This window comes from Adiantum capillus-veneris, chromosome 28 (genome assembly GCF_014529385.1).
Source record: "Adiantum capillus-veneris isolate H3 chromosome 28, ASM1452938v2, whole genome shotgun sequence".
Taxonomy (NCBI): Eukaryota; Viridiplantae; Streptophyta; class Polypodiopsida; order Polypodiales; family Pteridaceae; genus Adiantum; species Adiantum capillus-veneris.
This window is the reverse complement of record NC_140958.1, coordinates 76132414-76157776: the sequence shown is the minus strand read 5'-3', so window position 1 is coordinate 76157776 and position 25363 is coordinate 76132414. Positions and strand designations below refer to the sequence as shown.

The following is a 25363-nucleotide window of genomic DNA, read 5'->3' as shown; positions in this document are numbered from 1 at the left end:
GCGCTTGTAAGAACTCCATAAACCTCGGATTCTGCATCAGTTGCGAAAAGACATTCACCGCGGCAACTAACTGAGTCGTAAACGCATCATCCTCAAGTTGCCCAGTCATAAAGCCCTGTATTACTGGAGGGACATTCACGTTGACAGGAGGTACAGACTGACGTGGCCGTGAGCTCTCACCAATCTCAAAAACCATAGGAATATCTTACCTGTCCTTTGAAGAGGAACCCTCTTCCATAATTCCCTTCCCCTTGTCGCCATAGTGTAATCCCCGCGTTCCTGCACTTTGTCTTTACCCAAAACAATCCAGGCTCACTCTTTAAGGAAAAAGTGATTGAAGTCCCGGCAACGAAACCATAAAACCGGCCCGTGGGGCAGTAGACGTTGGCTTTCACCCGAAATTCTTTACTTTAAACTCACACACAGAGCACTTTGCAAAGGTAACCTGTAACGAGGATTAACACCTAAATACACACACGGCTCGGAAGATAGAAAGCTCCGAGCAGACACTGACAACCTGTAGAATCCAAAATTGGCGCCCCTTTCGGTATTTCTTTATTCTTTAACAGAGGGAATAAAACCTGTGATCTCCTAATAGCTGCCCCGCACAATGTAGGCTAAGAAACACCTGTTCTAGCCCGATTTCGGCAACATAACTGTACTAGGACACTTCACAGTCAGTATCCCCATGCAATAGGTGACTTTCCCGACGCATACGGACACTTTGCAAAACCTGGTGAGAATCTGCAGCACGCTGAATTCTCTGTTTTCTGCCCCGAAAATGCGCCAGTTCACCTATACAGAAGTCCCCTCGCGTCCCCGAACCTCCTGGGGATATTAGGGTCCGTTTAGGGCCGAAACCCTAAACCTGCAAAAATACACAGCAGGCTGTAATTCCCTGTTTTGGGCTCCGTTTCGCGTGCCGGTCGCATCTGTAGCAAGACCTCGAGCTCCCGCACCTGTAGGGCTACTTGCCCTTTGAATCGGACGAGATTTCTGGCGTGAAACCTCTCCGAATTCACCTGTACCTTGCGGGGGATTAGCTGCTAGCTAATCCAGCACCTGTGCAAGAGGCTCTTGCCTCGGCAATCGCGCATGAACCCACATAACTGTACATTGGTCAAATGAAAAGCCCACTAGTGGGGCATAACATACTGCTCGTAGGGGGGAGAGAGAGCAGTGCGTAGCGTGCAGGGCATCACTCCTGGCACAGCACTGTACATAAGAGGGAAAGGAAGCACTCCTTAGCTCTTAACCTGTGTGACAGAGTGCAAAAGAAGGCCTCTCCCAGCTTAAAATTCAGCGCCCATTTTTCCTTGTGAAGCAAGTGCACAGAATTGTGCCACTTGGCGCATTTACAAGCATTTTCCCGTTTCGGGTTCGTCGCTTAAAAATATCCTGACCGGTTGCCCAGTTGACTTCGCGGCAGAGTTGTAAAATGTTCCCCTAGTCATACCGGAGGTAATGACGCGAACACATTTCTCGGCCCAAAATAGCTGTTCCCTAAATTTTAGGAGATGCTTCCGTTGGGCTCCCACTGGTCTTCTGACCATCTATCCTCATTGGGACCGCATTCAAAAATGCAAAATGGCCCAACTATCGAATACTTTCAGTTGGTAGTTCACTTCCTAGTATCCACCAACTTGCTAAGTGCGACGGGGGGACCTATATGATCTTGCTCTGAGCCTAGACATCCTCTTACCATACGAATTCCAGTGCCGACCACTACCCATCTGCGGGTGAAACTACCGTTCACATTGGCCATGCAATGTCGAACCGTTTGCTACTTCAAGAAGAGGGTCTCAGAAATAAAACAAAACCCCTTGGAAAGAAACCAACAACTAAAGTTAGCAGTTGCCACGTCCTCGTGACATAGTTAACACTTGCCACGTCCCCGTGACAGACGTGCTCAACTAGAATATGTCATGCCTAGGAAAAGGAATCACATAAAGACACTGACTCAAATACAGGAAACGATTACGAATGAAACACTTGAACAATGCGTACTGACTAATCATGCGAACACATAGTAGTTCCTGTAAGGGTTCTTTGGACCTCGACTCGAGAGCCAAGATCGGTTCTTCATGATTAATCGAATCTTCCTGTGGGGGATTCTTTGAACCTTGACTCCAAAGCCAAGATCGGTTCTTCGTGATTGATCGAATCTGCAACGAGGTTAGCTTTGCTAGAAAAAGCATCCACTAAACCATCATCCTGGTGAATAATCACATCATCTTCATGCAAATCATCATGCTTGTGAGAAATCACATCTTGATCATGCAAATCATCATGCTTGTCATTGTCATACAATTCTTCATGCTTATCCTTATCATTCAAATCATCATGCTTATCATCATGCAAATCTTGTGTGTCATGCTTTGGAGAAGAAGAGACTGAGAGAGTCTCCTTTTCCCGGAATCTCTTGCATTTGTGCCTGCACTTGAGAAAAGGGTCGCAACATCTCTTTCATGTGTTGGGCGCTCTGTTCAGCCACCAAGCGCGCTTGCTCACGCTCACACTCCAAGTCGGCCTTTCTTTCTGCTTCTCTTTTTGCTTTTCTTACTTTGGCTTCCAAGCGGCTTACGCTCTATGGCTGCCACTGTTTCTTCGTAGTCACGATCTATGGCTGCCCTTCTTTCTTTGTGTTCTAACTTCCTGTCTAGAAACAACTGCGGCAACTCCTTCATAGGAGTTGGTGCAATCCTTGGCGTAGATGGGGAAGGGGGAGGGTCAGAAAAACCTCCTAGTGGGGAAAAGTTTTCTTACCTCACTCATGCTCATCACCTCCAAGCCAAGTATCCATTCTGCTTCGAGTGATGACCATCCACTGAAGTCGTGGGTTCTTGTGGGTTCTTGTGGTCTTGGATTCTTAAGTTCACAAGGAACTTAGGTTCTTGGGGGTCTTGGTTCTTGGGGTTCTTGAGGGTCATGAGGGTCTTGAGATTCTTGGGGTTCTTAAGGTTCTTGCGGTTCTTCTTTCTCTTATCTGTGTTAGAGAAGGATCTTCTCTTCACCCGAGTTCTGCTCTTTTCCGCGGGCACACCCCTTGGCAGCCTTGCGCTCACACCAAGGTTGCTTTTTCCCACCTCACGTCGATTGGTCGGCCGCTAAGTGCACGGTCCGCTCTCAATGAGTGAAAAGAGGCACAAGGGGAGGCTGGACAAGCCCTTCTTTCTTGGATTTCCTATCACTCTTCAAAAACACGATAAGGAATCGACATGCCAAGTGGACTTGGGTTACGTGCGACCACAACAAGCAAAAAAAATTAATGTGGTTCTTGTGGTTCTTTCCATGAGTGATACAGAACACTGCCAAAGCTCTGATACCAATGTTAGGTGCAGTGGAATGAATGTTGAACTTCGCTCAAGATGAGTGCTCCGAACTGTGCTCAAGGTTCCTTGTTCTTAGGGAAGGGAGAGCCTTCCGTGCTTTAATGAGAGAGTGCAAGTGATCAAAAACAAGTGAATAGACATTGTGCGTGAAGGTGCTGAGAGATAGAGAGAGAAGAGAATATGACACCAGAGATGTTGTCAAACCCTCCTCCGAAGGCCCCACTCTCTATGGCAAGAGCAGTCTACTTATGATTGCACAAATCTCTACAATGCTTGGACTTGCCGACGATGTGGACGACGACGAGACGGGCTGAAACTGAAAATGCTAATGGCTGAAATCTGCAAATCTTTATCTGCTGAATTCTGACTCTATGTCGATGACGATGATGCGACGACGACACGCTGAGAACGCAGATGCTGAAATCTGTGTATTCCGGGCTGAAACTGCAAACTGTGCGGAATTTGATCGTGCGGCGAGGATCTGCTGTGGGAAGGTGAGATCTGCGAGGTTTGGGGTTTCTACTGTGGAGTCTGACTGCTGAAAACTGAAAACGTTGGTGCTACTGCTGCTTTTGTCGCGAAGATCTACAAAAACGCTAGGTCTCTGGCTGATCCAAAAACGCTACGCTGATTTGGGGTTCTGCGGTGGAGATCTGCTAACGCTAGGGTTGATACGCTGTTGTGGGGGAATCTGCTAACGCTAGGGCTGATCTAGATTCTACTGTCTACTGTCGCCGTGAATCTGCAAGTGCAAAAATGCTAGCTGATCTGATGCAAAAACGCTAGGCCTTCTAAAATGCTGAAAACGTTAGAGTTGTCGCGGGGTCGGCCTTGCTGAGAAGTTGCGTGTTGAGCAAGGTGCTCATGATGTCTCTTCTGCCATAAAGTGCTAGCCTTAGGTTGCTTATATATTATCTTAGCAAAATTGCCCTACCTACTTTCCAACAAAAGTCACTTAAAAATAATAAGTGAAAAATGTCAAAAATAGGAAAAATAGGTCTATGCACTGTAAAAATGCTCCTGATGGGTTCTTATGAAAATCTGATGATCATGTTGTGTGCAACCAGAGGATATGCATCTATTCTAAGTGTCTGGACATGCACGGTCTGCAAACAGACTCACAAAAGTGTCAGAACACTTCCTATTCTAGACTGACTTGATTGAACTGAACCCTGGTCATGTTGTAGCTTGTCCACGGACACATAGGGTTGGATGTGTCACGTGACAGAGGGAGGGAGGGAGGGTTCAGGAGAGGTTTTTCTACTCTTGACCATATCTTGACACTCAGTGCCATCATCGAGGAGGGCAGATCCCATGGAAGACGGATCTATTGTAGCTTTGTGGACTTCTGCAAAGCATTTGAGAGAGTACCCAGAGCTAGACTGATGTGCAGATTACAGGAGAGAGGAGTACTCATAGAGCTCATTTGGGGGATCATGGCATTGTACAGATCAATAGTAGGGCATGTACGCACTTCAGAGGGTCTATCTACACCGGTTCACTCCACTATTGGGGTGAAGCAGGGCTGCCCGCTCTCTCCTGCTCTATCTGGTATGTATGTGGATAAGGTTTCTGACTACATTGAGAGAGATGGTGATAGAGGTGCACCGCTGGCAGGGACATGTTATATGCTGATGATATTGTGTTGATCTCCGACTCTCCGGAGGGGATGCAACGTCACTTGGATACTTTGCATAGGTTTGCCCATGAGAGTGGCTTGTGTGTCAACCTTGGTAAAACCAAGGTCATGGTATTTAATGATGAGCGCGGAGTGGTGTGTGCAAGTGAAAGAGCACGCAAAGAAGTGTAGGGTGTGCACCTTGGAGAGGGGCGAGTGCCTGCAGAGAGATGGGCGCTAGCGGAACAAAGAGGGAGAGAGAGAGAGAGAGAGTGCTACTCGATAGATGGGGGAATAAGTGAGTGAGTTGAGATTAACTCACACCCTTTATTAAAATGTATAGGACCAATTTAAAGTTAGTGGCCAAGTTTACATTGTTTAATAACCTTTAAAATTATACACAAAGGGGGCCATTTGGGCCTTTAACCCAACAACCTCCCACTTAAAGGCATAAATGGCGCCTTTAAGCTACGTGACGCCCACCATCTGTATGCATAGCTGATGTTGTGCTTTTGATAAGCACTTAGTGAGAGCATCTGCTGGTTTTTGTGATGTATGGACCTTAACCAATGTAATAAGGCCATCCTCAAGCACTTCTCGTATGAAGTGATACCTCACATCAATATGCTTTGTGCGTGCATGAAACATGGCATTCTTTGCCAGACATATGGCACTCTGGCTATCACAACCAAGCATAGGTGCCTTGGTAGGCAAACCAAACTCACTACATAGACGTGACAACCAAATGGCTTCTTTGGAAGCCTCAATGGCTGAAATATATTCAGCCTCTGTCGTAGACAATGCAACAATCTTTTGCAATCTAGAATACCATGAAACAGCACCTCCCGCAAGAGTAAACACATAGCCACTTGTGGATTTCCGTGTATCCACATCACGAGCCATGTCAGAGTTACAAAATCCCTTCAACTCCAATGGTCCTTTACCATAGCAGAGGCATTTGTTTTTAGTCCCTTTCATGTACCTCATAATGGACTTCACTGCATCCCAATGCAACCTGCCTGGATTAGCCATAAACCAGCTCACAACTCCCACTGCATGGGCTATGTCAGGCCTAGTAGCAACCATAGCATACATAAGTGAACCACAAGCTGAAGCATAAGGCACACTTTGCATGTCATTGGCTTCTTCCTTTGACTTAGGACAATTATCCTTGGAGATTTTGACATATGGTTGTAATGGCACACCAAGAGGCTTTGCTTCAGCCATGTTAAATCTGTCCAACACCTTTTCAATGTACTTTTCTTGCGACAAATACAATAGGCGCTTGTCTCTTTGCCTTGTAACACGCACTCCAAGTATACGTTCAGCTGTCCCAAGGTCTTTCATTGAAAATGCAGATTTCAGCTGCCTTTTAAGAGCATCAACAGTGCTTCTTTTCTTTGTAGCTATCAACATATCATCAACATAGAGCACAAGAATGATAGGGCTGCCATCCTCATCACATTTGGTATACAAACAATAGTCTTCATGGCTTCTTTTGTAACCATGTTTAAGCATGAAGCGATCAAACTTCTTCTACCATTGTCTACATGATTGTTTCAGCCCATACAAGCTTCTATTGAGCATACATACCAAATGTTCCTTGCCAGGGATAACAAAACCCTCGGGTTGCTTCATGTAAAGCTCTTCTTCCACATCACCATGTAAGAAAGCGGTATGTACATCCATTTGGTCCATTTCCAAATCAAGAGCAGCCACTATGGCAAACAATACACGCAAACTTCAAAGTGGTCATCTTCACAACAGGAGAGAACACTTCCTAAAAGTCTATGCCCTTGGTTTGAACGTATCCCTTTGCAACTAGCCTTGTGAAACCGGCCCGTAGGGCAGTAGGCGTTGGCTTTCACCCGAAATTCTTTACTCTAAACACACACACAGGGCACTTTGCAAAGGAGACCTGTAACCGGAATTAACACTTAATCGCACACACGGCTCGGAAGCTAGAATGCTCAGAGCAGACACCGACAACCTGTAGGCCCCAAAATTGGCGCCCCTTTCGGTATTTCTTTATTCTTAATCAAAGGGAATAAAACCTGTGATCTCCCACAAGCTGCCCCGCACAATCTAGGCTAAGAAACACCTGTTCTGGCCCGATTTCGGCAACATAACTGTACTAGGACGCTTCACAGTCAGTATCCCCACGCAATAGGTGACTTTCCCGACGCATACAGACACTTTACAAAACCTGGCGAGAACCTGCAGCACGCTGAATTCTCTGTTTTCTGCCCCGAAAATGCGCCAGTTCACCTATACAGCCGTCCACTTGCGTCCCCGAACCTCCTGGGGGTATTAGGGTCCGTTTAGGGCCGAAACCCTAAACCTGCAAAAATACACAGCAGGCTGTAATTCCCTGTTTTGGGCTCCGTTTCGCGTGCCGGTCGCATCAGTAGCAAGACCTCAAACTCCAGCACCTGTAGGGCTACTTGCCCTTTGAATAGGACGAGATTTCTGGCGTGAAACCTCTCTGAATTCACCTATACCTGCGGGGGATTAGCCGCTAGCTAATCCAGTACCTGTGCAAGAGGCTCTTGCCTCGGCAATCGCGCATGAACCCACATAACTGTACATTGGTCAAATGAAAAGCCCACTAGTGGGGCATAACATACTGCTCGTAGGGGAGAGAGAGGGCAGTGCGTAGCGTGCAGGGCATCACTCTTGGCACCGCACTGTACATAAGAGGGAAAGGAAGCACTCCATAGCTCTTAACCTGTGACAGTTTGCAAAAAGAGCCTCTCCCAACTTAAAATTCAGCGCCCTTTCTTCCTTGTGAGGCAAGTGCAAAGAAAAGTGCCACTTGGCGCATTTACAAGCATTTTCCCGTTTCGGGTTCGCCGCTTAAAAATATCCTGACCGGTTGCCCAGTTGACTTCGCGGCAGAGTTGTAAAATGTTCCCCTAGTCATACCGGAGGTAATGACGCGAACACATTTCATGGCCCAAAATAGCACTTCCCTAAATTTTAGGAGATGCTTCCGTTGGGCTCCCACTGGTCTTCTGACCATCTATCCTCATTGGGACCGCATCCAAAAATGCAATGTGGCCCAACTGTCGGATACTTTTTGTTGGTAGTCCCACCTTGACTTTACGCCTTAATTGAGTTCACTTCCTAGTATCCACCAACTTACTAAGTGCGACGGGGGGACCTATATGATCTTGCTCTGAGCCTAGACATCCTCTTACCATACGAATTCCAGTGCCGACCACTACCCATCTGCGGGTGAAGCTACCGTTCACATTGGCCATGCAATGTCCGACCGATTGCTACTTCAAGAAGAGGGTCTCAAAAATAAAACAAAACCCCTTGGAAAGAAACCAACAACTAAAGTTAGCAGTTGCCACGTCCTCGTGACATAGTTAACAGTTGCCACGTCCCCGTGACACCTTGCCTTATACTTGGGTTTTGCATCAACTGTCTTGATTGTGTGGTTTTATTCTTCTGTACCGAGGCAAGAGCCTCTTTGAGCAGGAAGAGGAGTAGCTGATTGCTACTCCAAAAGCAGGCACCAATGAGGGTGATAAACTCACCTTACAGGTGCATTTTCAGCACTGGTTATGCGTTGTTTTTGGACTGTTTTGCAGCCGTATGGATGCCAAAAGCATTGGGAGCAGTGCCCCATTATTAGAGGAGAGTTCCAAGACTGTTTAGGGCAAAAAACAGGTAAAAACCAGTAAATACAGCGACCTGTAATTGCTGTTTTGGGGCTGAAAACGGAGGGTTTAAGTCCTTGGAAGTGAGTTCTAGCAGGGGGATTTGTTCAGGGCAAGTTTTGGGACCGTTATGCTGCCGAAATTTTGTCAGAACAGGTTTAATCTAGTTGGAAACACGTGAAGATCCCCAGGACTCTAGTTTTGTAACTTTACCCTCTAAAGGAATAAAGAAATACCGAAAGGGGCACCAGTTTTTGGGGGCTACACGGAGCATTCTAGCTTCCGAGCCGTGTGTGTTTGAAGTATCAATTCTCGTTACAGGCTTCTATTTGCAAAGTTTCTCTGGGTCCAAAAGTCTAAAGTAAGATTTTGGGTGAAAGCCTACGTCTACCGCCCTACGGGCCGGTTACATGGTTCTATAGCCGGGATAGAATCACTTTTTCCTCAAGAAGTGAGCCTCGGTTGGTTTGGTGAAGACACAAAGTACAGGAACGTGGGATTCCACTATGACCGACAAAGGGAAGGACACTATGGAAGAGAGTTCCTCTTCACAGGGCAGACAGGAAATTCCGCATGTTCGTACATAACCTTTTCAGTGTTTGCCTTGCCAAAAAGTGGTCAAATTAGGAATGATTTTCTGCTGTGTTTTTAGGGTTTGCAAGTATAAACCAAGATGAGACAGGAAGAGGTCTCATGGTGGTAGACTGGCCACTAGATCTCCTGCGGGAGTGATGTGGGTCTTCCAAGTGGCACGCTGCTCGCCGATTCTCTGAGGCAATTGCTTGCATTCTTTGACGCATTGGTAAATCATCTTGAAATTTGAGCTTACTTGGTCGTGGGTAGTACGCTACAGTGTTGTGGAATTGTGCTCGTTTGCAGAGGCAAGAGCCTTTGCACACGTAAAAATTAAGGGACGGGTTGCAAGATTCTATTTGGTGAAGTTCAAGAACTATCCACCTATGGATGCAAAGTGGATGGAAGAGCATGAACTGTCAGAGTCACCAAAGGTATTGCAGCTTTACCTTGAGGCCTTTGGGTTACAACCTATGTATGCCCCAACCTAACATCTACAAAGGAGGGGTAATGATAGAACTAACACATCAAATGTACTCATGGATTCAGTGCAATAGCAGTGTACATTGTTTGACAAAAGTATGAAGGTCTCATTAAGTCATTTGTACACATGTTTTGACAGTCTTTCTTGAGGATACATGCGATGATAAAAGGGTGTTTATTACATTAAATCATCTATGGCATGTATATATGGCACGCAATCGATGACGTTTGCGATTTTAAGAGGGCGGTATGTCACGAGGACGTGGCATTTGCTAACTTTGAGTTGTTGTTTTCTTTCTGCTGATTTTTGTTTAATTTTCGGGACCCTCTTTTTGAAGTTGCAAATGGCCGGACATTGTATGCCAGTGTGAAACTGTAGTTTCACCCACAGACAGGAAGTTGGTCAGCACTCGAATTCCAGTAGTAAAAGGGTGTCTAGGCTCAGTTCAAAGTCATTTAGGTCCCCTCACCGCACTAACCCTCTAGAGAAGTCTGTTCCGTGGAGTCTTGACTGGAGAGTATGTGTCTCATCAAGGAGGCCATGAACGTGGTGTCCTACCTGTGCATATTGACTCCACTTCATATTTGTTTTAGTGATAGCTTTGTTGTGTAAAGCTCTCTTCTGCGCTCCTGTTTGAGTCGAGGTTTGGCAATTAAAACCCTATGTTGTACATATCAATGGGAAAGGATTTATGTCTTCCATTGCTTTTCTAAGTTATGTCTTCCTAGCTCTGTTGTGTAAAGCTCTCTTCTGCGCTCCTGTTTGAGTCAAGGTTTGGCATTTAAAACCCTATGTTGTACATATCAATGGGAAAGGATTTATGTCTTCCATTGCTTTCCTAAGTTATAACCTAAAAAATGTTCTATTGCAGTTGTTATGATTGTGCCCTTTGCTATTTTCTTTGCCCTATCAACTGAAGATAACAAAAGTCCATAGATAGAATAACTTGCACGAGTTTAAACTTACCCTTAGGAGCTTGTAAAGATGCTCCATGTGAGTTCCGAAATTATTATTGAAATTTTGAGGATCCCCTAAACATAGAAGAAGAGTAACCAAAGGGTATCCCACCTACAGCACAAAGTGCTTATCAAATAAATAGAAGTCATGACACATTAGCACAGCCAAAAACTATCTTGAAGTTGCAGAATTTTTGCATGTATCAATCTTACTATTATATGCTTGCTCTGCTTTTCCATCCAGTGCATAAGCTGGGATCTAAAACGGAATACGGCGTCATACCACAAACTCAATGCTGCATCTACACCAGACGGTGGCCACTGGCCATTTCCTGCATCAGCTACAGGAGCAAGGATACTGAAGAGCATATTGCAGAGAGCATGATGCAATTCAGACTTTTTCTTTGCAGGGGTCCGAGTTAAAGGATTTGCCTTTGCAACAAAAGACGTTGATGCATTCAAACCACCAACTGTACTGACCTGCACCACTCAAAACAAAGCCATAAGAACACTGCTTAGCAAGGACTTGCCATAATTCAATTATTTTTAATCCTACAACTTCGAGAGATTTTGTTTTTTGTCAAGCTTATAGCAAGCGAAAGAGAAAACAAAATGCAGTTTGCCCTATCTGGATTCCGCCTACTTGCAAAGTAATCTCAAAGAGTGAGTCTTTCCTTTTGAGAATTTAGTCAAGAAGGATAACCTGACATTGTGGAGTTCACAAGCTTGTGACAGCATCTAAGAGGGATGAAGTTCCAAGCTCTAAGGACTTCAAAGGCATCATCTCTGTGACAAATGCTTTTGCCAAAGAGACAACCATATCAGGATGTGTTCCACAATGACTGAAGGAGAAGGCCTTATGAACAACAACTTTTGAAGTTGTTTTACGGTAATTGCCCCAGAGCTTGATGTTCTACAAATCACCCACACCCCCCCCCCCCCCCCTCTCCCCAAATCAAAACGTAGTGCTGAAAGACTCACCAACATGAAAGGAATCCAGTATTTTTTTCCATAACTGTGTTAAACTCAGAGTGAGGCAAGATTGGGCCTGCTGGCTAGAATGGCTATGAAGTAAGGAAGCAGTAGGAATAAGATATTGCCAGCCAAGAAGGTTGACACTTCATGTACTATGTTGTCCAAAACAACTTCGACTTCGACAAAAACCCCTGTTAGATTGCCCATGTGGCACATGAACCCGCAAGCTTGCCATGCAACGGCCTTTTTTGTATGGTTATGTATTACGAGTACCACTGGCAAGAGTCCACAGAAAAGTTTGGTAGTGGCAAGGGTAAGATAAATGCTTTAATCTTATAATGTTTTTGTTGAACCCCCAGACCACAACTGAAGTCCCATAATCATCGCAATGCCTGATGCATCACTCGGATACCAAAATCAGGGGACTTGTAAAGGGAAAGAAACCAAATAACCAATGCTTCGTAATTCTTGCATCTCTTCCTTTCTCGTCAGTAATTCAAGATTGTCTGACACTAGTTCTTAATTATGTCTTGCGGCTCTTCTGTTCTCCCTAATTTTGCTAAGCACTTCATGCTTACCTTTCCACTTGTTTTTGAAACAAAGTTCTAAAATTTTAAACAAAATCGCTAGCTTTTGCAATTCGCCTCTTAACTGTCTTGTTGATGTTTTTTACCCTGCTTCCATTTCTTCAGGTTCTCTTGTTACAAAGGACCTCCTGAAACTCAGGTTTTACCGTAATCCACCACAATTTCCAGTTCTTGAGCACAACGAAAATCAATCTCCTTATTTTCAACCAATTTGCATTGTCCTGAGTACAAATTTTCTGCTAAGAAATCAGGAAAACCTTCATGCACCATACACAGTGATCAAGTCTGCAAGAGTAGAATACTCACCCCTAACTTTAGGTAGCGCATTCCACTAATGATACTAAGTGTTTCACTCCTTGCAACATTTGTATCAATACGCCGAGCATTCAGTTCATTGAAGAAGCGCTCTGTTACTGAGCCAAACCTGTGCATTAAATTTCTTAAAATTTGCTAAAATGCACAAACTTCCAAACATGACAACAGCTCTTTGTCCAGCAACTCCAGCACATGACAACAAGCCTCATTTATCACAGAAAAAAGCACAAAGAATAACCTGATCCGTGACAATGCTCCTAAAAGCCGCGCCACAAGATCCAGTAAGAGACTTCTCAAGTCCACTAAAGAAGGGTAGTCTGTCTGACTGACAGCCCTGAGACAAATGAACCATTGTGGTCGAGAGTAAATCTTTTAGAATTTAATAATACTAGTATTCTTCTACACATCTTCAAAATTGCCATAATGTTAATTTTCTTATGCTCCACAAGGAAAAGAATACTCACTTATCAGCATTGATTAGCCAGTCAAAAATGAAATTTTCCAATTCTCTCCATGAATGTTCTGTAGAACATTAGAAAAATGTCAATCTGTAAATTGGTCATAAAACATTCTAAGAGAGTTGTCGCACGGTGCCTGTTACCTACAAGACCCTCAGGCGGACAGCATTCAACAAATCGAATGCAAGCTGAGCAGAAAATGCATTCGACTGCCAACTGGAAATTGAACGTCCATTATTGTCAATCAGTAAACAGACGAGCCAACTCAAAGAAACTAGGATTACAAAGCCACCTACTTTTCTTTGAAATGTTGCGGCATCGTTTGCACCTTTAGCAGTATCACTGCATCGGCATAGCAAGGAATTTAGTGTTTCCCCAAATCCACACCAACCACAGGCAATAAAGACATATAATACTTTTGCATTAACTCAAAAATAGTAAAGGAACGCCCCCACACACCCATTTTTTATACAGGCATTAAGGGGAAATACATAAGCAAGAAAAACAAACAGATTGTTTCACCTCTCTCTCCACTTGCAAAGAGCTTCAAGCAAAGGCATAGGCGTGTAATGGGCAGCCATTGCAAGTGAGTCCAGGACTTGCTCATAAGCTGGTTCTGAGGCTCGCAAATATTGACCATCCTGTTAAAGCATGTGTCACTTGGTCAAGAAGTGCACTTGAGTTAACATTCACACTGACACATGGCATGAATTATAAACTTAAGTCAAATCCACATAAAACAAAAATAGAAACAAGACAAGGAGTTCCATCAAAAGACAAAGAAACATGCAATTTTCTGTGGATTATTTAACTCACAAAAAATGAGTTAAAGAAGACACCAGCATGCGATGAATATCCTTTCAAACGGTACATGCACCACCCTCACTTGTTCTTTTTGCTCCTCTAGACATATTCAATGAGAAACAATGAATGCTAAAACATATTTTAGTCATTTTCCTGTACTTTAAAAAGAGTTTAAAATAGGCACTTTTCAAAAATTGTAAGTTTCCATTACCAGAAAGTTTGTCAATAATTTGTTTGTTCAAAAAACACTCCTTGTTCAGCTTCATGAAATCCTAGCTTTATTTTACTCCTCAGCAATCTCATCTCTATATAGTATAAGCAAGATTCTTGCATAAATACTCCTCAAACCATAATTGGAAAGAACATCAGCCTCTGATGATTGTGTTAGCCCTAAGGAGACAAAAACAACTATTTGAATTCAAGCCAAATCTTCAGCGCTTGTCATTGAAGAAGTAGAGTTGACCACCACCAAAAACCATTGTGCTACAAGTTCCTAACTTCGGGAGGCTTTAATAAGGTTCCCTCCTAAGAACGTAGCATCAAACTGCTGAATGAAAGCAAAAGCCTTTGCTTCTTCCAATGTGTGACAAGAAGTGTTAAAATCACCGTTTGTCCACCTTCCATATGATTGTGCAGTCCCTCCATATGCGTCAATTGGTTATACAGAATTGGTCTTACCATTGAATTTCCTCTTGCTCCAAATGTGGACCCAAAATATGGTGCCATCTCTCCTCCATTTATCACGGGCATTTCTCAAATAGAGATCCAAATGAGAAACCTTGCATGCCAGACATCATGGCAAGCATGCCTCCATAAGCTCCTCGAGGCTGAACCATGTCCTAGTAAGATGCCTCATAAACCCCAGGCTGCATCCATGGAAACTTCTTGCCTGCCATCCCAATGAAAGGGAATACCCTTACCCTAAATCCAGAAAAAAATGGATTGTTTCGCCATGTGTTGTTGCCGTTCACCAAGATGATCGGACTCTTGAGAAGTTGAAGCCTTTTTCTCTTTAATGCTTTCCTTAATCTAAGGATTCAAAGGACCCTCCAACTCCTTCCATTTTCTAAAAACTCACCTCACGGCCTTCTCCTCCATGGGTTTGACCGTTAGAATACTCGAGAAAATGATCCACAAGGTTGCTAACCTCAGCCTGTCTTTCATAATCATTTTCGAGAGCAGTTGTCCAACCATGACCATCAGTGGTCTCGTCTCCTCGTCCTCCTCTTCAACTTCGACCTCTTATTGTACTTGTTCGTACTCTTCCTCTTATGTGTTGCTGTCCTCTGGAAATTAATGAAATCTTTTTTTTTTCTTTAGAGGTGCAGATTCGAATTGCTAATAAAGTAGCGGAACCACGAGAAGGGAATATTCTGCATGCATCACCCAAGGAACGACCACTAACACACCATCATCAGGTGGTTCATTCAAGAGAAGTGCCCAGAGTCATTAGCACACCTTGAACAAATACTTCTGATGCATCACAAGATGGGTAAAGCATCACTAAAAATTTATTCCGCAAGTTCGATGAGTGAGTAACGGAGTTATGAGCATTTCTGGTGCAAAAGGTGGGTGATGGGAGCACCCAGACGGGAATGTCTCATGATCAAAGCAAGCTTTTAGTCAGTCTTGCAAGCAAGGAGCAAGCACATGAATGAAGATAGGTTTTCATACGCTTTCCAAAAATGCACTTGCTTTCCAATTGTTTTTCAGAAACAGCATTCACTTTTCTATAGAGAAGTTAAGCGGTGCATTGTATCTATGCATGAGATTACATTCGGGGACATGTGGGCAGTGCGTGTTTGTGTGAGCATGAGTGTATCTGACCATCTTAGGTGAGTTTCGCAAGACAAGCAAGATCTTCTCTTTCTCGTACACCCACTCTAGCGCCCTCGCTAAAATCACACATTTGTGTTCCCTCTCCTTTGGCCCATGTCACAAAGAGCAGGTTCTCTCTCTCTCTTCCTTGGGATTTCTCTCGTTGGTGCCCAAAATCACCTCTCTCTCTCTCTCTCTCTCTCTCTCTCTCTCTCTCTCTACATTGCAATCCACTCTCTATAGCTTACATTTTTCTCTCTCTTTTTACCACATGGCTGCCCATCTATTCTTGCCAAAAAGCAAGGCGCCCCTCCTATTGAAGCGGGCTGCTTGCACCTATAAAAGCAATCCCTGGCAGCCGCTTCTAGCATCGGTTGTTTGAGCATTCCTATCTGTCAAGATCTTGCCACACTAAGCATTGCCAATACAAAGTACAGACCAGGGTCGTCCAAGAGAAGCGAGCCAAGAGTTATAGACCAACTACCAGTCATAGGTAACATGTCACAAAAAGGGAAGCGAGCACGTAAACACTTTCGAAACTATTCAATTATATCGTTTAAGAATCCACGTAGAATAAACCTTCAAAGTAATTCAGAGGAACAGGACATCGAGACCAGAAGATGGGCTGGTCCCCCCCCCCCCCCCCTCAAGAGATTTTTCTCTTAGTTTATGAACCGGAACTGATTCTTACAAACACATGAACCAGAGCACCTTGCACTATTCTCCATCCCAGAAGTATTTTGATGCAAAATAATGCATGCTATTCAATGGCACAGTGGCTGAAATTCTATGTGCCTATAACGGAAACTGGCTACATCTGTCTTGTTCAATGTTCCTCTATGCTAGAGTGATTATTTCTATTATCTGCCTGCTTGCAAAGTGTCACAGCAAAGGTGAAATTTGGCGTCAAAAACTCGTTAGAGAGCTGAAAAACTGTCTGGACAGCCGGCAGAACACTTGTCCGAGTGCGGTTATCCACAGAGGGACGCACACAAGCTTCTTTTGACTGCCCTCCACCTCCGAGAGCCCTTCGTAGCTTATGCACGGCCTCCAAGAGATAGCATGAAAAATCATGAGAGCGAGAGGGCTGAAGTTGGGATCTGAGAGAGACACTGTGCGTGCGCGTGCGTGTGTGTGTGTGTGAGTGAGAGAGATCTGCCAGAAGCTCCCAGATGAGTAGCGCTACCTCTCTTATGGCCAAGCGAGAGGAAATTTTGGCAGATGGCATTTCTGAAGCTCATAAAAATCTCTATGTTGGCTGGTTTCTAGTTCTCACACTACCTACTGATTTTCTTAGTCTTATTTTAATGTTATAAAATGTGACCCCTCTCAAACTGGCCTGGCACTCATTTTAAAAGGTTTTTAAACCTTAGGCTTAAAACGAGTGTTAAAATGTGGGTTTGTGGCCGAAGCATGTTTGACTTTGTTGTTTCCATGCTCGTCCACACTCAGTCTGGCTGCTCCTGCCAAGACGTATGTATACTATGTCCGACCGGCCACTTTCTTGGGCGGCCACAATCAAAATATTAAATCATGACTTTTCCGAACAAATTGGGGACATCATCTTATTCGTGTGTTTGTCCTGACATGTTCTACACTGAATCCGCCTACTGTTCTACTTATCATACTATCTAGATTTCACAAGACGGGTGCCAATAGAAAAGAACAGACTGAACAGACTTTTAGCACTTCAATAACAACTAAATTGAAATAGAGAGACGACACGCGACACGGAGTGACGAAATTCCACCCCAGAGAGTATTGGCCCCAAACCTTGGCGCCCCTTTCGGTATTTCTTTATATTGCATCAACACGTACAAGCCGGTACTCCAGATTGCACCTTCTCTAGGAAGCATGCCAGAGAATGAGCCCTAACCTCATATTTAAAGGCCATAGGCCCCAAAAGCAATTTACAGTGAAAAGCCTTCAAACTCAAAAGCATCTGGTCCAAAAGCAATGCTCAAAAGCTGCCAACGTAAAATCCGGAATCCCGTACAGCTTCCACGTCAGCAGTCATCGCAAAACGCAAAAATCCGTACAACATGCCACGTCATCAGCCAGCGTGATTTTCGAAAATCTGCCACGTCATCAACCAGCTTCTCAATTTCTTGTGTGTGTGTGTGTGAGTCCTGCTTTATTTTAATTCTTTATGTCACTTGGGGCCCCATCGGACAGGGTCCCCATAAGTTGGAAGGACTTCTTCTTCTGTTACTTGTTCTTCTTAGGGTTTAGGCCCCTCGGCCGACATCTGCAAGTTGGCTCCATTCTTTAGGCTTTGACATGCCAACAGTTTGTGACATCTCCCCTTCTTGAAAGAGAGAAATCATCCTCGATTACAGCATATCTGCAAAACAACTCAAGTTAGCTCAAAAAAAATTTCGAGGATCATTCCAAGGGACAATCAGTTTGCTCTGTTTGTTAAGGAGTTAGCTTCTCCTTTCAGCTCTTTTGATCAAGAAGTTGGCTTCTCCTTTCGTCCAGATCGAAACCCTCCATACTCCGGCGTATTAAAATCAGCCATCATACCCAGACCGTACTGATCTTCCACGGGTATCTTGATGCACTAAAATTACATACCCAGGCAATCTCATCCAATCAGGAATATTCAATAGTTGGCACATCACAACGCAACACAAATGCTCACATATGCATGTTACAAGACATAGAAACATAAAATCGCCGATCAACACTCCTCCCGCATAACCTAACAAGGTCCGGGCTGGGAGATATTCAACGACTCCCTCGTCACTCCTCCCGCATAACCTAAAAAGTTCCGGGCCGGGAGATATAGAGGCCTTTTACAACTAAATGCCCCCCAGACCACAGCCTACGTCGCTTGGAGGTGCTGAGAGTAACCACTGCTCAGACTTCTTAATATTCCTCGCACATAACCATCCAGGTCCGGGTCGGGAGTCACAACAACAATACTCCCCCCGTAAAATAACCACAAGGGTCCGGGCCATGAGTAAAAACAACACTTTTCAATCATTCAATACTCCCCCCGCAAATAACCACAAGGGTCCGGGCCATGAGTATTCTCAAACATCATTTCTCACTTCTCCACCCGGGAGTAAAATCACCAATCAATGACCAGTATTAAAACCAAAGTCAAACATTTCAAATGGGCACCAAGACAGGTTCAAGACAGATACCATCCATTTCCAACAGATTCCTAACAAGATCACCAAACAAGATCAAACAGAACTCAAACTTAAAAAGCAATCTCGACATTAGCCGAGCTCGAAAAATCGATTGGTTTTCCATCCTGGAACCTGCACCTTAGGGTTAGGTTCATTCCATAAGGTCGTAGCTGAGCACAGCATGGTCCATCACCTCTTGGACAGACTGTTTCTTTGAAGCGATGGTAGTCCCAAGATAGCAATCACACTGGACATCCAAGGTCATCTGCTCGTGAAGAGACATCTATTGAGAGATGTCAAGAAATTTCAAGTTATAATCTGCTAGGGTTTCCATGGCAAGCATTTCAGGATACCCCACTCTGCCAGAAGTTGCACTTCGAAGGAAGATGTCAGAAACCATATAACTTCGGGCAAAAAAAATTTCTTGAAAGCTTGACAAGTCCTTGGAAGCATGAGGCTTGGTAGCTTTAGACATCTGCATGGTACTGTCTCTGAGAAAAACAACAGCTCGAAACAAATCTTGGATCCTTCTCTTGCAAGTGGTCTTAATGGCTTATGCTCTGTAAGACATGAGCGGTGAAGACGGGAGCGCGTCCGATGCGCGATGAAGTAAGGGTGGGAGTGCCTAATAAGTCCGGGGTCTAAGCACGAAGCTAAAGTTACCAATAAGCTCTGGAAGTGCGATCTTGCTCTGTCTGCTCTCTGGTAGGACTGACTGGTATGCTTTTAGAAAAGCACACGCTTGATGCTCTAATACCACTGTCACAAGACAGGCACCACGTGCCAGTAGAAAAGAACAGATTGAAGAGACTTTTAGCTCTTCAATAACGACTGGACTGAAATAGAGAGACGACACGCGACACGGAGTGGCAGAATTCCACCCCAGAGAGTATTGGCCCCAAACCTTGGCGCCCCTTTCGGTATTTCTTTATATTGCATCAATACAGTACAAGCCGGTACTTCAGACTCTACACCTTCTCCAAGAAGCATGCCAGAGAATGAGCCCTAACCTCATATTTAAAGGCCCTAGGCCCCAAAAGCAGTTTACAGTAAAAAGCCTTCAAACTCAAAAGCATCTGGTCCAAAACCAATGCTCAAAAGCTGCCAACTTAAAATCCTGAATTCCGTACAGCTACCACGCCATCAGTCGATGCAAAACGCGGAAATCCGTACAGCATGCCACGTAATCAGCTAGCGTGATTTCGAAAATCTGCCATGTCATCAGCCAGCTTCTCAAATTCTTGTGTGTGTGTGTGTGTGTGAGTCCTACTTTATTTTAATTCTTTATGTCACTTGGGGCCCCATCGGAAGGGGTCCCCATAAGTTGATAGGACTTCTTCTTCTGTTACTTGTTCTTCTTAGGGTTTAGGCCCCTCGGCCGTCATCTACAAGTTGGCTCCATTCTTTAGGCTTTGACGCGTCAGCAATTTGTGACATAGATACCGATAAATTTCCAAGATGACACGTTGCATCGAAAAACTTACCCGTCCGTTAAATTATTAATTGATACCAATAAACTCATAAATTAGTTCTTTGTTCACAAAAACCATTTTTATTCCTTTATAGTCTTAGCTAAAAAATATGACATCCCTCTGGCTTCTAAACCATTGTCCTCAACAGTAGGGCTTCATGATAATTAAGCAAGATGTCTTAATAATCTTTCAGTTCTCATTTTGTCATCCACCGAGCATCTAGGGGGGAGAAATTCTTGAACTTCACTAAATACTTAAGAGGAGTGATTCCAGACTTTAGTTGTCGCTCTTAAAGGTGTATAATCTGTTCTTAAGAAGTATCTCCTCACTTTCGTCTACTTTAGGGGGGTCTTTAATAACTGGTTCTGCAGGAGATTCACCAGAAAAAGGTCGTAGAAGACTCATGTGAAAAACATTATGGATTTTCCAAGTCTATGGAAGATCCAATCGATATGTGACTTCATTAATTTGATCACACCGTAATATCTGTTGAAAAGTTTTACAACTTTCCTTTTCTGATTGGTCTGTTTCTTAAGTCTAGCTTTGCCAAACTTTAGAAGAACAAATTGCCCTTCAGCTAGTTTGAGTTCGCGACAATGTTTATATGGTGCCTCTTATGCTTCTCATGAGATCTAATGATGGCCCATTTTACCAGAGTGTAAGCGGTATCTAGATCTTGGACAAATTCATCAACTGCAAATATCTTATCCTTGATGAGAAGGATTAGGGAAAGATGTGGTTTGCCAAAATAACCTCAAAAGGAGCCTTGTCCGTAGAGGAATGTACAGTGTTTTTATAGGCAAATTCTGCTGGAGGTAAATATTTTTCCCATTCTTGTTGGTAATCTAGAACATAGCACTTTAAGATGTCTAAGATTGTACAGTTAGCGGTTTCACTTTGTTCATCGGTCTAAGGATGATAAGCTGAGAAAAATTTCAGCTTAGTTCCTAGATTCGTAAAAAGTGCTTTCCAAAAATTACTAGTCATTCGTGGATCGCGACCACTTATAATTGTTTTGGGCATTCCATGATGTTTAAAACTCTGTGCCACAAAGATCTTTGCCATCTAATCATCTTTGATGGTTTTTCTTATTGAAATGAAAATCAGCTTGCTTACTGAATCTGTCTTTAAAAGTTCATATTGCATCACATCCATTCGGAGTTCATGGAAAATCCATGGCAATACGTTCCTAGGGTACTTAGGGTACCGGTAGGGGTTGAAGTAAGCGAAGGGTTTCATGGCAATCATACTTAGCCTTCTGGAATGGTATACACTCTCTTAACATATTTGTCGATGTCAACCTATAGTGTTAGCCAATAGAAATATCTTTCTAGTGCATGTGTTGTGTCCTGCACATCTATGCGCCCAATGTGGCAAGTGCACGAGGTGAACTTTGGTCACATATTGTAGAGTCTTTGCCGCATGCCGAGCAGTGGTGTGTTGGGGGAGACTTCAACATGCTGAAGGACCCCCTCACACAGGATTGGAGGTAGTCATGCTACTGTTCACGGGGCGGGCTGAGTTGACAGCTTGTGTCACAAACTACTGACATGTCAAGCGGCTGAAGAACTGAGCCAACTTGCAGATCTCAGCAAAGGGCCTAAAACACAGAATTGCGTAGACTCATGACGTGGCATAGCTGTACGGAATCCCGCATTTTACGCTGACATGTTGACGCGACAGTTGTACGGACACCCAGGTTTCGTGTTGACGGATGCTGACGTGGTAGTGTACGGATTTCCGCATTTTGCGCTGACCCTAAGCGAATTGAAACAGCCCAACTGCTTGTTGGGTTATAGGCCAGTGGCTTGTGGCCGGTTATGGCCGAGGCCCGCCGCCCACTTCTATTCTTTGGTTATAAGGAAAATAAGGAGTAGAGAGTGATTTCTCTCTAATGCTCCACCCATGTGTTGAGGTGACAGTGTACGGAATTCCCTGTTTTGCGCTAGTAGCTTTTTGGACCAGATGCTTTTGAGTTCGAAGCTTTTCATGTAACTCCTTTTCATGGACCAAGGGCCTTTGTATGTGTGCAGAGGGCTCATTCTCTTGCACGCTTCAGTACGAAGCTGAAGAGTCTGGAGTACCGGCGTTGTACTGAGTTCAAGCAATATAAAGAAATACCAAAAGGGATGCCAAAGCTTGGGGCCAATGCTCTCTTGGGTGGAATTCCGCCACACCCCGTCTCATGTGTCGTGCATCTCTTTCAGTTCAATTGTTATTGAAGTGCTAAAAGTCTATTCAGTCTGTTCTTTTCTATTGGCATGTGGTGCCCTCCCCGTGACAGTGGTATCGGAGTTTCAGGCGTGTGCTTTTCTGAAAGCATACCGGTCCCACCAAAGAGCAGACACAGCAAACCAGCATTTCCAAAGTCTACTAGAATTCTATTTGAAGTATCTTCGTGTCCCAAACCCGGACTTATAAGCCACTCCCACCCTTACTTCATCGCGCATCGGGCGCGCTCCCATCTTTATCGCTCTGTCTTACAAGGCATAAGCCATAAAGATCACTTGAAGGGAAGGACAAGAAATTTTTTTTCAAGCCACTGTTTTTCTCAGAGACAATGCCATGCAGTGGTGGATGTCTACAGCTACCAAGCCGCACACTCCAAGGTCTTGGCAAGCTTTCAAGAAAATTTTTGCCCAAACTTACAGGCCTTCTGACATCTTCCTTCGGAGTACAGCTTCTGGCAAAGTGGAGTATCCTGAAATGCTTGCCACGAAAACCCTAGCAGTTTATAACTTGAAATTTCTTGACATCTTGCAATAGGTGTTTCTTCTCGAGTTGATAACCTTGGGGGTCCAATGTGATTGGTATATCTTGGGGCTACCATCACCGCCACAGGAACACTGTCTGTCAAGGCTTGTTTCGACTATTCAAGAGCTTATGGACCATGCTGTAGTTGGCTACAACCTTATGGAAGAAATCGAACCCTAATCTTGGTGCAGGTTTCAGGATGGCAAGCCAATCGTCTTTTCGAGTTCGACTAATGTCGAGATTGCTTTTTAAGTTTGAGTTCTTTTTGGGAACTTGTTTGGTGATCTTGTTTCGAATTTGTTTAAAAGGGATAGTATCTGTTTTAAAACATATTGTCACGAGGACGTGGCAATTGGTAACTTGAGTTATTGGTTTCTTTCCGATGATTTTTGTTTAATTTTTGGGACCCTCTTTTTGAAGTTGCAAATGGTCGGACATTGTATGGCCAGTGTAAAACAATAATTTCACCCGTAGATGGAAAGTTGATCGGCACTGGAATTCCAGTAGTAAAAGGGTGTCTAGGCTCAGTTCAAAGTCATCTAGATCCCCTTCCGCACTTAATAAGTTGGTGGATACTAGTAAATTAACTCAATCGAGACATAGTGCCGAGGTGGAGTCACCCAGAGAAAATCACCCAAGAACTGGGCTACATTGCATTTTTGGACGTGCAAAGTCAATTGAGCAACCAGTTCAGAGATTTTTAAGCGGGAAGCCTGATGCGGGAAAATTGAATGTATGAGTGCCAAGTGGCACTTTTTAGCCAATTTACCAAGTTTGGGAGAACAGAATTCGTAACTGAATTTTTGGGGCAGTTTTGGAGAAGATAACTTTGATTTTCAACCATTTCTCTGCATTTTTGAGCTTCCCATGTCTTTACCTAGGACCAAGGAGCTCATTTTCAGCATTTGAAGGCATCAGATGCGTGTTTACAGGGCTGTTTTGCTGTGTTTGCATGGTAGCCATGGAACTCTTCCCCTTTTGAATCTATTTGTTCACATATGCATTACAGGTCAAGCGCAGAAGAGGGGACGCTCGATTTATGCTGGGGGGATGCTTCATTGAGAACCTGTCACAGGTGTTGAGCTATTGTGTGCAAGCTTTCCCTCTCATGTACAGTGTAGTGCATGAAGTGATGTCTTGCACACTCTACACTGCTCTCTCTCCCCCCTACAAGCAGTAACTGATGCCCCACAAGAGGGCTCTTCATTTGACCTATGTACAATTGTATGGTCTTATGCTTCTATGCCGAGGCAAGAGCCTCTTTGAGCAGGAACAGGAGTCACTAACTGCTACTCCAAAAGCAGGCACCAATGAGGGTGATAACCTCACCTTACAGGTGCATTTTCAACACTGATTATGCGCTGTTTTTTGGACTGTTTTGCAGCCGTACGGAGGCCAGAAGCATTGGGAACATTGCCCCACTGATAAGAGGACAGTTCCGGGACTGTTTAGGGCTGAAAACAGGGTAAAAACCAGTAAATACAGCGAGCTGTAATTGCTGTTTTTTGGGCTGCAAACAGAGGGTTTAAGTCCTTGGAAGTAACTTCCAGCAGGGGGATTTGTTTAGGGCAAGTTTTGGGGCCATTATGTTGTCGAAATTTTGCCAGAACAGATGTGATCTAGTCAGATACATGTGAAGATCCCCAGGACTCTAGTTTTGTAACTTTACCCTCTAAAGGAATTAAAAAATACAGAAAGGGGCGCCAGTTTTTGGGGCCTACAGGTTGTCAGCGTCTGCTTAGTAGCACTCTAGTTTCCAAGTTGTGTATGTTGAAATGTTAATTCCCGTCACAGATTTTATTTCCAAGTTTCTCTATGTCCTAAAGTCTAGAGTGAAGTTTTGGGTGAGAGCCAAAGTCTACCGCCCTACGGGCCGGTTAAACATGTCTTGCTGCCGATTTGAATTGTTTGACTCTAGTTTTAATACTGATTTCAATGATTGGTGATTTTACTCCCCGCTAGAGCACTGAGAAATGATGTTTGAGAATGCTTGTTCATACTCATGGCCCCGTGGTTATTTATAGGGGGGAGTATTGAATGTTTGAAAAGTGTTGTTTTTATTCATGGCCCGGACCCTTGTGGTTATTTACAGGGGGAGTATTAAGAAGTTTGAGTAGTGGTTACTCTCAGCAGCTCCAAACGACGCAGGCTGCGGTCTTGGGGGGGCGTTTGGTTGTAAAAGGCCTCTATATCTCCCCGTCCGGACTTTTTTAGGTTATGTGGGAGGAGTGATGAGGGAGTCGTTGAACAGCTCATGGCCTGGATATGGATCATTATTTGCGGGGGGAGTGTTCATCGGCGACTTTATGTTTCTATGTCTTGTAACATGCATATGTGAGCATTTGTGTTGCATTCTGATGTGCCAACCACTGAATATTCCTTATTGGATGAGATAATTCTAAGAAACCG

General features: G+C 44.1%; 1 protein-coding gene across 1 annotated transcript in view; it reads right to left on the bottom strand.

The window, feature by feature from the left end:
• LOC147420709 (ARM repeat superfamily protein) overlaps positions 1-25363 on the bottom strand; it is a 131020-nt gene that overhangs the window by 38843 nt on the left and 66814 nt on the right. The window contains exons 2-9 of the mRNA XM_086504645.1: positions 13489-13607; positions 13263-13308; positions 13110-13182; positions 12973-13030; positions 12747-12842; positions 12500-12617; positions 10845-11111; positions 10642-10743 (exon numbers count right to left, since the gene is read on the bottom strand). Of these exons, the coding sequence (XP_086360771.1) occupies positions 10642-10743; positions 10845-11111; positions 12500-12617; positions 12747-12842; positions 12973-13030; positions 13110-13182; positions 13263-13308; positions 13489-13607 (879 nt within the window). The remainder of the gene's footprint in view (positions 1-10641; positions 10744-10844; positions 11112-12499; positions 12618-12746; positions 12843-12972; positions 13031-13109; positions 13183-13262; positions 13309-13488; positions 13608-25363) is intronic.